We start from the raw sequence: 12377 nt of genomic DNA on the forward strand, positions 1-12377 counted from the left end.
GTTAGGTTTGATAGCTGCTTGTAATTCTGCTTAATTTACTGTTATTACTATAATAAGTACATGTGCTGAATAGCAAGGAAACCGTAAAATGTTACAAAATACTTCTATGCAGTTTTTAGCTCTCTGTTCATCAAACAATGACTGTGTAATAATTGTACTGTAAGTCTCTTTGGATAAAAGTGACATTTAAATGAACTACTTACTATAGGCTACTATTTAAAGACCATATACCATGTAAGATTACCACATGACAGCCTGCTATTAACTTCTTTATTTCTATAAGCTCAGTAAGTCTGAGTCAAACATGGTGTCTATAAAAAACATTGAAAGACCATATACCATGTAATATTACCAAATGATAGGTCTGATTCTGTTATGGTTTTTATATGGAAAACTTCTGTACATTAATCAAGTGCAGGACTCTGGCCAAATATCCTAGAGGATTTTGTGAAGTTTTGTGAGGTAAATCACTGTATAAATTTCAGCAGGTGTTTGTGTTGCAGCTGCTGTTGTCTAAACCATCTACAACCAGTTTCATTGTTGTTTACAATAAGAAGTTTGTGCTCTTTACATTTTTGTGAGTTTGAAATCTAAACTCACTGATGAAGGTAAGGCACAGTGCAGTATTTTGAATCTTATCTGGTTCCACTTTCAATGGGTCACTTGTGGACTTTCTCATTGAGTTCCACATGTGGTGAAAGATTAAACAATGTTCAAGAAAGGAAGTCTAAAATTTCCACCCAGACTTTGGCTTGATTCTTTCTGGATCAGTGCAGAATATGACAGACAATAACGGAGAGGAATTTCCTCATTGTTTCAGAGAGAGAGAGATAGGAGTTGAGCACATACCCTCTGGTTTCTTGTGGATTTGTCTAAACATGCTCCTATACCAGTCCTTGGGCTTGTTTACGCTCTGGTGAAAGGGTTGCGAAAGACAAAAATGCATTGTTCAAAACAAAAACAAATCATAATTGCACAAACTCTTTTAAAAAAATACCTCTAATCAATATTTTTGTCTTGTTTACGAGTAAAATGTCAGAATAAAAAGCTAAACAATTAATCTAATATAATTCTAAAATTCAAATACTGATGTATAAAGCATGTAAAAAAGTGCAAAAAATGCATTTATTTTATTATGTACTAGCGTTTTTGAAACAAGATAGATTCTCTCGAGAAGCAAAACTGCATATAATATTACCATTCTTCTTCAGAGAATATATCTTGAATGTTTTATTTTATTATATTTTGAACATGTCTTGTAGTTTTGTATATATATATATATATATATATATATATTGCCTTTATATTTTTTTCTAGCTGAAATATAAATATATTTGTTTTTTATGACATATTCAGTGTTTTTTTAATTTCAAATGACAAAGACATTGTTTTGAGGTGCTATATTTGTATTGATTTTCAGATAACAGAAACAATAGCCATGGATTTGATGTATTGTAATAAACTGACTGTAGGTGTGACACATGGATCGGGAGGCGATTGGCATGCCTGTCTCATCCACAGGACCTATTCCAGAGAACTTGATTAAGCGCTCCTCTCGGGAGCCAGACATCCTGGGTAAAGTGGCAGAACCTCTGGTCTGTATCCCACCATTGGATAATCCAACTAAAAGACAGAGAGATGACAACTTAACACATATGGAATTGCACAAAATATTAATATAATACATGAAAAATATTTTCAATTCTACTTTCAAATGTTCCAATTTCTTCCCATTCAAGCACAGAAACAGTTACATATACTTATAATCACAAATAAAACACACATAGGAATTCTTATAATTTAGTCAAAAAATGTCAAAACTAATCAAATGTTTGTTACCATTTGTCTGAGTTGGCCCATAGTAGGATCCGAAACCTGGTGTGAATCCACCTCCGTTGACCTCTGCGACTTGCTGGAAACATTAGTGCACAGTCAGAGATACAGTATATGACTATCACATTTTAATAGTGAATTAAAGAGAATACAGGTAGGAAGATAGGAATCATCAGTTATACTTTGTAAAAAGTGACCCAAAAACTTGGCTTGAAGTGATAGCTTGTTATATGTTGAGAACGCATTCAAAGTGTGGTTTATGTGTCCGAATACTTAGTTTGGGGACACTATATAATAAATAAGAAGAAGAAAAAAATGTGTTTCAAGTTATTGTAAACAGGATTAACATACTGTATTATAAGAGTCCCTTTGTAATTGTCACCACAAGGGGGCAGAAAAATATAAGTTATGCAGCTGCACACATTCAGTCCAAGTCAGTGTGTAATAATGTCAGTGTTATTTTAGTATTAATTACTATTATATATTAATATTTTGAATTAGTTTTAAATTTAATATGTTCCATTTTCATTTTCATATTTTAATTGTTAATTTGTTACATTTTAATCATTTTTATTGTTATTATAAATAACAAATATAATTCATATAATATAATTTATATAATATAATTTTTTTATTTCTGTTTTAGTTATATTAATTGTAGTATTTCAGCTTATTTTATTTCAGTTCATTTCCAAAGCAACATTTCTATTTTCATTTTTTTTATGTTCAAGTTTTTCATCTACTATTTCTTTTTTACTTATTTAAGTTTTAATTTAAGTTAAAAACAACATTGTGTGTCAGTGCTACTCAAACAAAGCATAATGTGGAAAAGTTTAGTGTTGAGTTGATCTGAATAGATCTGAAACTAATTTTTTACATACATATAAGAAAGTATGAGTGTTTAGAATGTCCCTTTTAATGTTTTAATGTTTTTTTATTATTTATATTTTTATTATTATTTACATTTAAATGTAGTCTCCTCTAAAGCTACAGAATCTTAAACATTTCTTAAACATTTATTTATTTTATCTTTATTTTTTAATCTTTGTTTTTAATCTTAAAACTATCAGTTTATTTTCAAGTTTAAATTAGATTTGGAATCCTGGATTTTTAATGTGGTTTTAGATCTTTGGATCCCAGAGCATATGAATAATACAGTTCTCAACACACATGTGGAATAATGTGTTACAGCTGTGCTCTTGCCTTGTGCTGTGACGACGCAGGGGCTGAACTGTTGTGGAACGGACTCGAGGGAGGTGTAGGAAGACCAGGAGAGATTACGACTACTTCCTGGGTCATATCCGGAGTCATGAAGTGCTGTCTGGATCCACTGCCGGGAAGAGCCTCGTCCGAGAAAATGATCCGCGAGCCATTGAGATGTTCATGCACCTCCACTCTTTTCTGAGAGAAAAAAAGAGATTTATTATAGATTATAATTGCCAAAAAACTGCAAAAAAAGAAAAGAAAAGAAAACCAGATAGTTTGCTAGGCTAAAATTGTTGATGACACATTTTAACTGTTTCAGCATCTGTTTTATGCACATAATGTGTACAAGCTACAACACTGTGGACGCACTTCACCATGAACAAAAAATATGCTTTTGCTAGCACATTCATTGCAGAAGAACTTTGTTCAATTGATCACCTGATAAATTTCAATTACCCAGTTACCCAAATTTAATTGCTGCAATATTTTCTGTTTCAGTTTTCAGCTAAATGAAAACTTTAATTTTGGTTTCTGTTCAAAATTAATTTACTATTATATTATATTACATTATATTATATTATATTTTTTGCCAGTGACTGGTTTTTGGAGATTTCGGAACTTTGCACTAATTTTGTAATGATAAATCTCTTCTCTTGTCAGCTCTATTTCCTGCCCATTCAAAGTATCAAAACAAACTCCCTTTTAGCTTGAAGATGTTTAACCCTCTTACATAAAAAGGACCCTTCGTGAGCTTAGTTTGAGGGGCCACAACAGTAGAAACCAGGGCCCTGTTTTACAGTAGCAAGGTCCCTCAGGTGTGACTCTCGGCCAACACGGTCATGAAGAGTTCACCAGAGCAAGTTAACATTACTGAGTACGTTCTGCATTGCAAAACATCTCCCTGACCTCGTTTCCTCTTCCTCTTGACTCGAACCCCACCATCCCTCACTTTCTGCTCTCTCTGTGAGCTAAATAATGACCCCCCTCTGCATGTGAACTCTAGGGGTCATGGGAAGATCCCTGTGTTCTCACAGATGGTAGAACTGTATCTTGTTAAATCATGGAGATGCCTTTGTGAACTGAGGAACAGCGACTGGGGCTTTTTCATGGAAATCCATGTCTAGTCTAGCTCTCTCTTTCTCTCCTCCTATCATTGTGTAAGAAGCTGTTTCTTTCTGTGGTTCCAGGGCGTCTTCTGAGGTGATGCTGAATGGCCCAGGAGCTGCCAAGGATCATAAATAAGTACAAGTGCAAAGCACCTCACATTAACATGGGTGTAGCGGTTTGAGAAACGCAGAGAGCACGATTTTAACAGATGCTTTGAGAGTTTGTTTTACCTGAGACTGCATGTCATCTGCAGGGATCCTGGTCAGTAATCACTCGGATCTCAGACTCACTGCCTGAAAGAAACAGCATTCAAAATACTGTCAATTCTTGACAATGCAGAATTCATGTAGGCACTTAAAATGAAAAAAAAAAAAAAAAAATTCATAGCTAAATCCTGGTTGAAATGTTGCTAGATGATGTCATGTGATAATTAGCATATTCATGTTGCCACTGATTCATATTTCCTTTCTGTCTAGTGTCAGCCCTTTAAACAGTATGTCTGTTTGCTTCTCTTCTACTCTCTTTGTTCACATACTGTAATACAGCCAAATTCCTAATAAAGCTGTTGTAATTTACATATGTTTATATTTATTATGCATTTTTTTCTGTTGAAGGAATAATCAATACCAAGCCCATTTTCTGTTCTCAGCACAGATGTGAATCATCAAAGAGTTCAATCAAGATGCAAATCCATCTGTCAAATCTTAATTAACTATATATATATGTCTACATTTCCTTCCTAATTACAATACATACTTTCCGGTTTCATGTGTTCCTGTTCTATTTGTGTCCGAGCCCGGCCCGGCCCGACACGTTCACTGTAATTATGAGCCCGAGCCCGATATAAACCCGACCATTTTTAATATGTGGGCCGTTATAACCAGGGGCGGCGCCATGTTTTTTTAACGCAGGTGCTGCTGCAATATTGGCCACTCAATATTAAATATTAAATTATTTTAATTATCATAATTAAAGTTTTAATTTTATTAAATTGAACAAGCACAACATTCAGCATTCAATTAAATATTCTTAAAGATTAATTATTATTAATAATGTTACTTCAACATATTGTTATTTCAACATAATATGTGTGTGAGCAACAAGCAAGATGTGCATTTGTAAATTCGGTGAGTGTTTAAATGTGTATGTGTGACCGTGGCGCGCCGGCGCCTCCATGTCATTATTATATTGTCTGCTATATTGCTTTTTATGTATTAAATCCAGGCAATTGGTTGATGAAAAATGTATTAAAATTAAGATACAATTTATACTAAACGAAATTCACCTTAAAGAAAATCTTTCTTCAAAACAAAACTTAAACTTGAAACTAAATGTGCTTATTTAATGGCTAAAACACGTATGCTACTACAGACTCTTTTTGTACAAATTGCAGCACATTCATTTAATTCTGAATTTTGCACATGTAAGTTGAAAGGCATTTGTTTGTGCATAGTAACATATCTGTAACATTTATCAAGTTCATAATTGTGCGTGCATTTTTTAATTATGATCTTAATGAATAATACGACAAGGAAGAAGCATGTAAACTGCGTTGTTTGTTTATTCAGATATAACTGAATGGATCGTAAATGGATCTGAAATTCCGAATGAAGAAACGTAAAAAATAAAAATAAAAAGATTGAACAATGATGAACACAGAAAAAGATGGCCTAAGACCGGTTTTTTTTTTTTTTTTTTTTGTTTTTTTTTTGCTGTCATAGGCAAGCAGCGTGCCGCATTTTATGCACGAGACAAAGCCAACACATATGTTGTCACTCCCCACGACTAGTTTAAAATGTGTTTCCATACCTCCGATTTTCCTACAAACTTGCTCAAAGTTAATTCTCCTGTTTTAAGTTTTTTCTTTGTTTCTTCAAGCTCCATGTTGCACTTAAGCTACTGAATAGTACAACACGCACAGCAGGTGTGATGCGTCACGCGTGCGAGACTGCGAATGCGAGTGGACGAGACGCTGCGCATGACACGTGATGTGCTTATCAAGGGCCCGACCCGACCCGGCCCGAGGACGGTTGCGGGAAATATCGGCCGACCCGGCCCGCGGGTCGGGTCGGGTCGAGTCCGGGCTCGGGCTCGGGCAGAGAATCTATCTAAGCTCTAATCAAATCTTAATTAACTATTTTTTTTTTTTTTCTGTTTATTTGTTCTGTAAATTTTTAATTTGTTTTAATGTTTTATGTACTGTTTTTGATTTTTTTATTTTTTTTTATGTATATTTTAATTTTGTTGTGTTTGTGTGTGTGTGTGTGTGTGTGTGTGTGTGTGTGTGTGTGTACATATATGCATACAAAAATTATAGGTGACTGCTTCTTGTGATTATTAACGACATAATTTTGTGAAATGTTAATTTTGTCAATCATAAAATAGTACTGAATGTGGTTGGTCGGCCAACTATTTGTTCCCCAATTTCGTTTGTTCTTCCTCATCACAGTGGTGTTAGACTTCATACTGACACCTGCTTTAAATGTATAAGTTTATTTATTAACTGCTGCTTATTCTCACAAAAGCTTTTTATAGTTTGCTTTGCTCCTTTTCTCTTAAAGTGTGTTTCTCTCTCATCATACACATGGACAATACAAACATTCTTGGATACAATTCCAGCAATTCTTTGCATGTTTTGCTTTTTCACTTTCTTGGACAGAAGCATTTTGTGGTTTGGTCACAGTGGCTGTTGTACAGTTTTTTTTTTTTTATATTAGCATTTTGTGGAATTTCCAAAAAGTCTTAAGTACAGAGTTTCTTTTAGTTGGTCTTTCATATTCAATGGTTTTTATTGTTTTTGAATAAAAAAAATGATTAAAAAAGGTAAAATTTTTTAAGCAAAATTGTTTCAAATATAATAACATTTTCCTATAGCTCTACAAAAAAATGTTTATAATTGAAACCTGTTAGTTGTAAAAGGTGAAATGTTTCATATGACTTAAGCTTTCCATTTGACATCAATGTTTCCCGCTAAGAGCGAAACCATGAAACAAGCACTCCTAGAGATGTGTTTTCCATGTGAGATGATTAATTATGAACCGGAGACCATAATGATATCCGTCAGTTTCATGAATGCTGTATCCTCTGCTTTTCACACAGGGGATTATATGTTGGGCTATTCTCTTCTCTCATTCTCTTGGCCCAGATGACTCACCAGTCTTGAATGAGCTCCATTACATAACAGAAAACAACAATTGAGCATGTGTTTATGTATGTGTGCTTCACAATGATCTCTCAGTATGTGAGGGTCCCACAGGGGTGGGGGGGTGGTGTTTGCATGAGTGGCGCTGCTTATTAACATACATGGATTTGCATGAACTGTATCAATTAGTGGGGGTGAACTCACTGACAGAAGTGAAATATGACTTAACATTAAAGGAATAGTTCATTTATTCACTCTCTTTATTCAGTTTAAACCTACAGAGCCCCTAAAGGGACATGGTGACTGAAAAAATATGAGATGGGAGAAAAAAGTTATATTGCACTGCTTTTGCATTTGCTTTCAAAATATTGTGGTGCTCCAAGAAACTTTGGGTTTGCTCACAAAACATTTGCGTTCCCCCAAAACCCTGCACTGACTTGCATTTTGCATATTCTCGCAAAAAAATATTGCATTTCACTATGAAAAATATCATGCAATCTACAGATTATTTTATTTACAGAAATTATACAATTATTAAAAGCTTACTTGTTCATGTACTTTTGAATGCTAATGTCATAACATTTAGTTCACATATTACCTAATGCTCTTTTTTTACATTTACAAATGTTTTGGAAAAAAATAACTTAATCAGTGATTTAAAGCACTTCACAAACGTTTAGTGTTAAAATATTATAGTCACTCTCTGTAAAGATCATATATTTGGTCTGCATTTGTTGTGTAGACTTCTGCTATTTACACATCTTTACAAATCATTTATTAATCATTTGTTCATTTTTCTGCAGTAGCCAATCTAAGGTTGAGACTATTCATCATCTATGAATGTTTATAATCATTTACTATGCATTTGACATCAAAATGTTACAAACAAATCATTCATGTTCATTCTCTTCAGCAGTCAATTTAATTCAGTTTGTAAAAGGGTAAAAATTTCAGTTCTTTGAATTAAAATTGAACACTAAGGCCATTCATTCATACACTTTACAATAAAGAAAAAGACGCCCAACCTTTAGCCTATTTTTGCATGTATAAATATGAAAAGCTTTTGTTGTAGACTGGCATGCTTTGTGAAGTCATATATCAAGAGTTATTAAGTCAAAATTAAAGAAAGACCCATAATACTCAATAGCCAGTTTGGAAATGGTACAAGTGAGAGTGAAGGAGAGTTGATTTACTGCACTGTGTCTCGACATGTATGTAGGAAACAAAGAGAGTGGTGTGTGTGTGTAATTATACATGTGTACAAACCTGTCAGTGCACTTTATCCTGCACCATTCAAAACTAGGGATGGGTCAGGGTGGCCATTTTCATTATTATTATTAATTTAAAGGATTTTTTTTTCTTTAACATTCGGACAGTTTGCACTCTAAAACTCTTTTGCTGCAGCCATATACGCTCCTATTCAAAGGTTTATTTTTGCATTACATTAATGTACGTTTATAATGTTTATTTTAAATATTTACATTTAAATTAAATGTTATTATAAATAAATATTTAATGTATTATGTAATGTATTTGTTTGTCAATTTTAATCGGGCAAGGTTTCCCTGGTTGAGAACCACTGGTCTAGTTGTTTTTGGACACAAGAACGTGTCTAATCTACATTCCCCCTAAGAAAAACATCTGATTAGGTTCAGGTCAACACAAAAACTTCTAATTATACAGGGCTTCCTAAAGACTAATTAATCCACTAGTTGTTCAGTCAACCCACTGACTTACTGTCTTAAAAGATGGTATTCTGAAACAACAAATCTCTAAATCAAAACAATTATGCCTTAACGTGCGAGAGAACAGATTGTAGACTGAACGGCAAAGTTGCTGGCTCCTTAGACCATTATTATCTAAATGAGCAGTGTGAAAGAGAGAGAGAGCGTACTGCACCCCACAACATTCTCTCAGGGATAGGGAGAGGACTCCTGAAACACAGCCTAATACGGTCGCGTCTCCCTCAGAGATCCGTTGGTGAAATATGCTTGGATTCCTCCTCAGAACACGTTCATCATTACTGCTGTTTGTTTTGAGCGCTCCAAGCAATTTTGCACATTACAAAACTCAAAAGCATCTGCAAAGCATAAATGTTGCATTCTTCTGACAGCAGGCTAGCAGACCTGATTTGTACTTTGTTTTCATCTGGGACACACAGTACTGTGTTGGACGGTGTATACATCCTAAAATTGCATCAGAAGCTGTATAGGTCAACACCTACTATATCAGGGTCTTCAGTGTCACATGATCCTTCAGAAATCAGTCTAATATGCTGATTTGCTGCTCAAGAAACAGTTCTATCAATGCATATTTGTATACAACACACAATTTTGAAATGTATTCGCTTGAAGAGCCAGTATGAACTGATAAAGGGGGAGGTAATGGGATGATGTGGATGAGTGGGATGAGGAATGTCCCTGCGGAGGACTCTGTAAACTTGGCAATGACATCCGACAGGTCACTGGCATGCACAAGACGGGATGGCTGGCCTGTCCTGCAATATCTGAGAACGCCTTTGAAGCTCTACATGTGTTTGTCACCTGCAGAGTATTTACTGTGGAAGATCTACTCAAAGTTTAGGCATTCAAAGTCTAAAAAAAAAAGTTTATCCATTTAAGAGAGATAAACAGCCATAATCGTCCACTTAGTCAGGAAAGGGCCATCATATTGCAATACACAGTAAAGTGGATCTTAGTACTACAGTACAAAAACACCATTCCATTCTGACTTCCAGGAAAACTATACTTCAGCCAATCAGAATGGAGCTTCTGATTTTAGAAAGCCTGTACTGTGCAAGACACTTTGAACAGTCTGTGAATGTCTATTTAAAGGTGTAGTTCACCCAAAAAAGACAATTCTGTCATGATTTACTCGCCCTTAACATTCCAAACCATGACTAACTTTCTTTTATGGAACACAAAAGATATGATTTTTTTTTTTCAGCAAATAAAATTCAGTGGGTTCAGGAATGTTTTGGACCCCATTGTTTAAACAGCTGCAATATTCAAAATATCTTCTTTTGTGTTCTGCAGAAGAAAGAACAAATCTGGAAGAACATAAGGGGAATTAAATACGTCTTTTAGGCTGCAACTACTGTACACATAAGTAGACCAAAGCTTTGCTCTCAGGCTAAACGTTGGCAAGCTTCATAGGAAAAGCACAATCTAAAATGTCAAAACAGTTACTCTGCTCTTAATCTAGTTCTTATCTGTGTTTCACCTCATTTTATAAGAACAGGCATGCAGGAAATCTGTAAGATGTAAATGAAAAATCATTAACATTTAATCGGGGTTCTGCTTTTTATAAGCCACTAAGAGTTCCGGCACCAACGTTATTAAGCATTACGACTTTTTCGCTCCAAGCAGTGAACACGCATACCATCCGTAAGGAGTAACCCGTTTGACTAGGACACAAACTCTGCTTAATGAATGTCTGGTAGACTGCAGGGGTCAGTAAGTTAATTACTGTGGTAAAATCACTTGCACATGTTGATGATAAATCTAGTGAGACCCAAGCTTGTGTTGCTTTAGTCAGATTTTAATAAACCCATATTAGTGGGTTTCATCGAAAACTGGGTCTATTTAAACCCACAACCTGCAATAGCCCTGAAATGTTATATTGATTAATCTATGTTGTGTAATAACAACTAATTTGGGTTCATACTGACCCAAGACAAGTTCTGACACAACAGCATCCATTCACATCCTCCTGTGACTTCTGCTAACTTGCAATTGTTACCTTAAAGAGTTATTTCTTCTTGATTGAACCCATAAAATTTTGTTTTGTTGGCATAAATTAATGTATTTAGGTTGATTCAGTGATATTAAGTAATATTTCTGACTTAAATAAAACCAGTTAACTTACAATTTTTTTCCAGTGCATACTCCCAATGACATCATCGCTGAAACGTTTCCTGTGTCACATCCACTGATGTTTCCATCTGCTTTCAGCTGGTTTTATTTTAGAGATAACAACTTATTAACAAATATTGTGATTCAATTTAACAACTGAATCACAATATTTCTTTATGTTATGGCCTTTCTTTTTTTAAATAGCACTGAAAACTATCCACATGCTCATAATCCAAGACTTTTAGTAAAAATGTAGAGAAGTGAAATCATATTTTCCAAAATAAACTTCATAGAGATAGTTCACACAGAAACAAATGTTATGTCATCATTTACTCCCCCGCATGCCATTCCAAACGTATGATTTTCTTTCTTCCGTGAAACACAAAAAGTGACTTTTTGATGAACATCCTGATCTTTTTTTTATATATATATAATAAAAGTGAATGAGAATGGGGGCTGTCAAGCTCCAAAATGACCATAACAGATCCATAAAAGTAGTTAATATGGCTCGTGCACTATATATAAGGTTTACTGGTGGAATATGATTCTATCACAAGTTCAAGTCATTCTTTTGAGTTGGATCTTTTCAAAGTTAACAGCTCACTGAGGACAAGATTATCAATGCATAACACATAAAACAATAGTTTGACTTGGAATACAGTGCATGAGTTATATGGACCACATTTATGATGCTTTCATGGCGCTTGGAAACTTAAAAACTTCAGACCCCATTAATTGTTACTGCATGTTGAAGTACATTCTCCTTTTGTGTTAATGGAAGAAACCAATACTGTAGGTTTGGAACAACATGAGGATGAGTAAATGATGACATTTCTGGTTGAACTAATTCTTTTAGGGCAACATCAGCAGTTACGTCGTCTCTGAGTGATTGACCTGTGGAACATTAGTGAATGAGCTCCACCCGTCCACTCAGCAGATCCAGTGACTTCAGTAGGGAAGGAGTGCACTACAATTCAAACAAATGTGAACAGCTCTTACATAATACTGAGTCACGTGTTTTATGCTGGGTATGATAAGTTATTAGAGATGCTCTTTGGCCACAAGTTGGTGTATTTTAACTGTAAGTGTTTAAATATGCCAATTTATTTGTTATCAAGACATCATGAGTTTTTGGTCAGTGTGAACTGGATATACTGCAGGAGACACATCATTCCTCAAAGATAATGACTGCTAGTGCAACGGTGCTCATGACAGTTGTGAGGTGATAGTTTGTT

General features: G+C 34.7%; 1 protein-coding gene across 1 annotated transcript in view; it reads right to left on the reverse strand.

Moving 5' to 3' along the window:
- The window catches only part of LOC109094976 (vinexin-like), a 37581-nt gene that overhangs the window by 18700 nt on the left and 6504 nt on the right, over positions 1–12377 (reverse strand). The window contains exons 2-6 of the mRNA XM_042762653.1: positions 4377–4439; positions 3037–3234; positions 1840–1912; positions 1482–1623; positions 850–911 (exon numbers count right to left, since the gene is read on the reverse strand). Of these exons, the coding sequence (XP_042618587.1) occupies positions 850–911; positions 1482–1623; positions 1840–1912; positions 3037–3234; positions 4377–4388 (487 nt within the window). The 5' untranslated portion in view covers positions 4389–4439. The remainder of the gene's footprint in view (positions 1–849; positions 912–1481; positions 1624–1839; positions 1913–3036; positions 3235–4376; positions 4440–12377) is intronic.

This window comes from Cyprinus carpio, chromosome A8 (genome assembly GCF_018340385.1).
Source record: "Cyprinus carpio isolate SPL01 chromosome A8, ASM1834038v1, whole genome shotgun sequence".
NCBI lineage: Eukaryota > Metazoa > Chordata > Actinopteri > Cypriniformes > Cyprinidae > Cyprinus > Cyprinus carpio.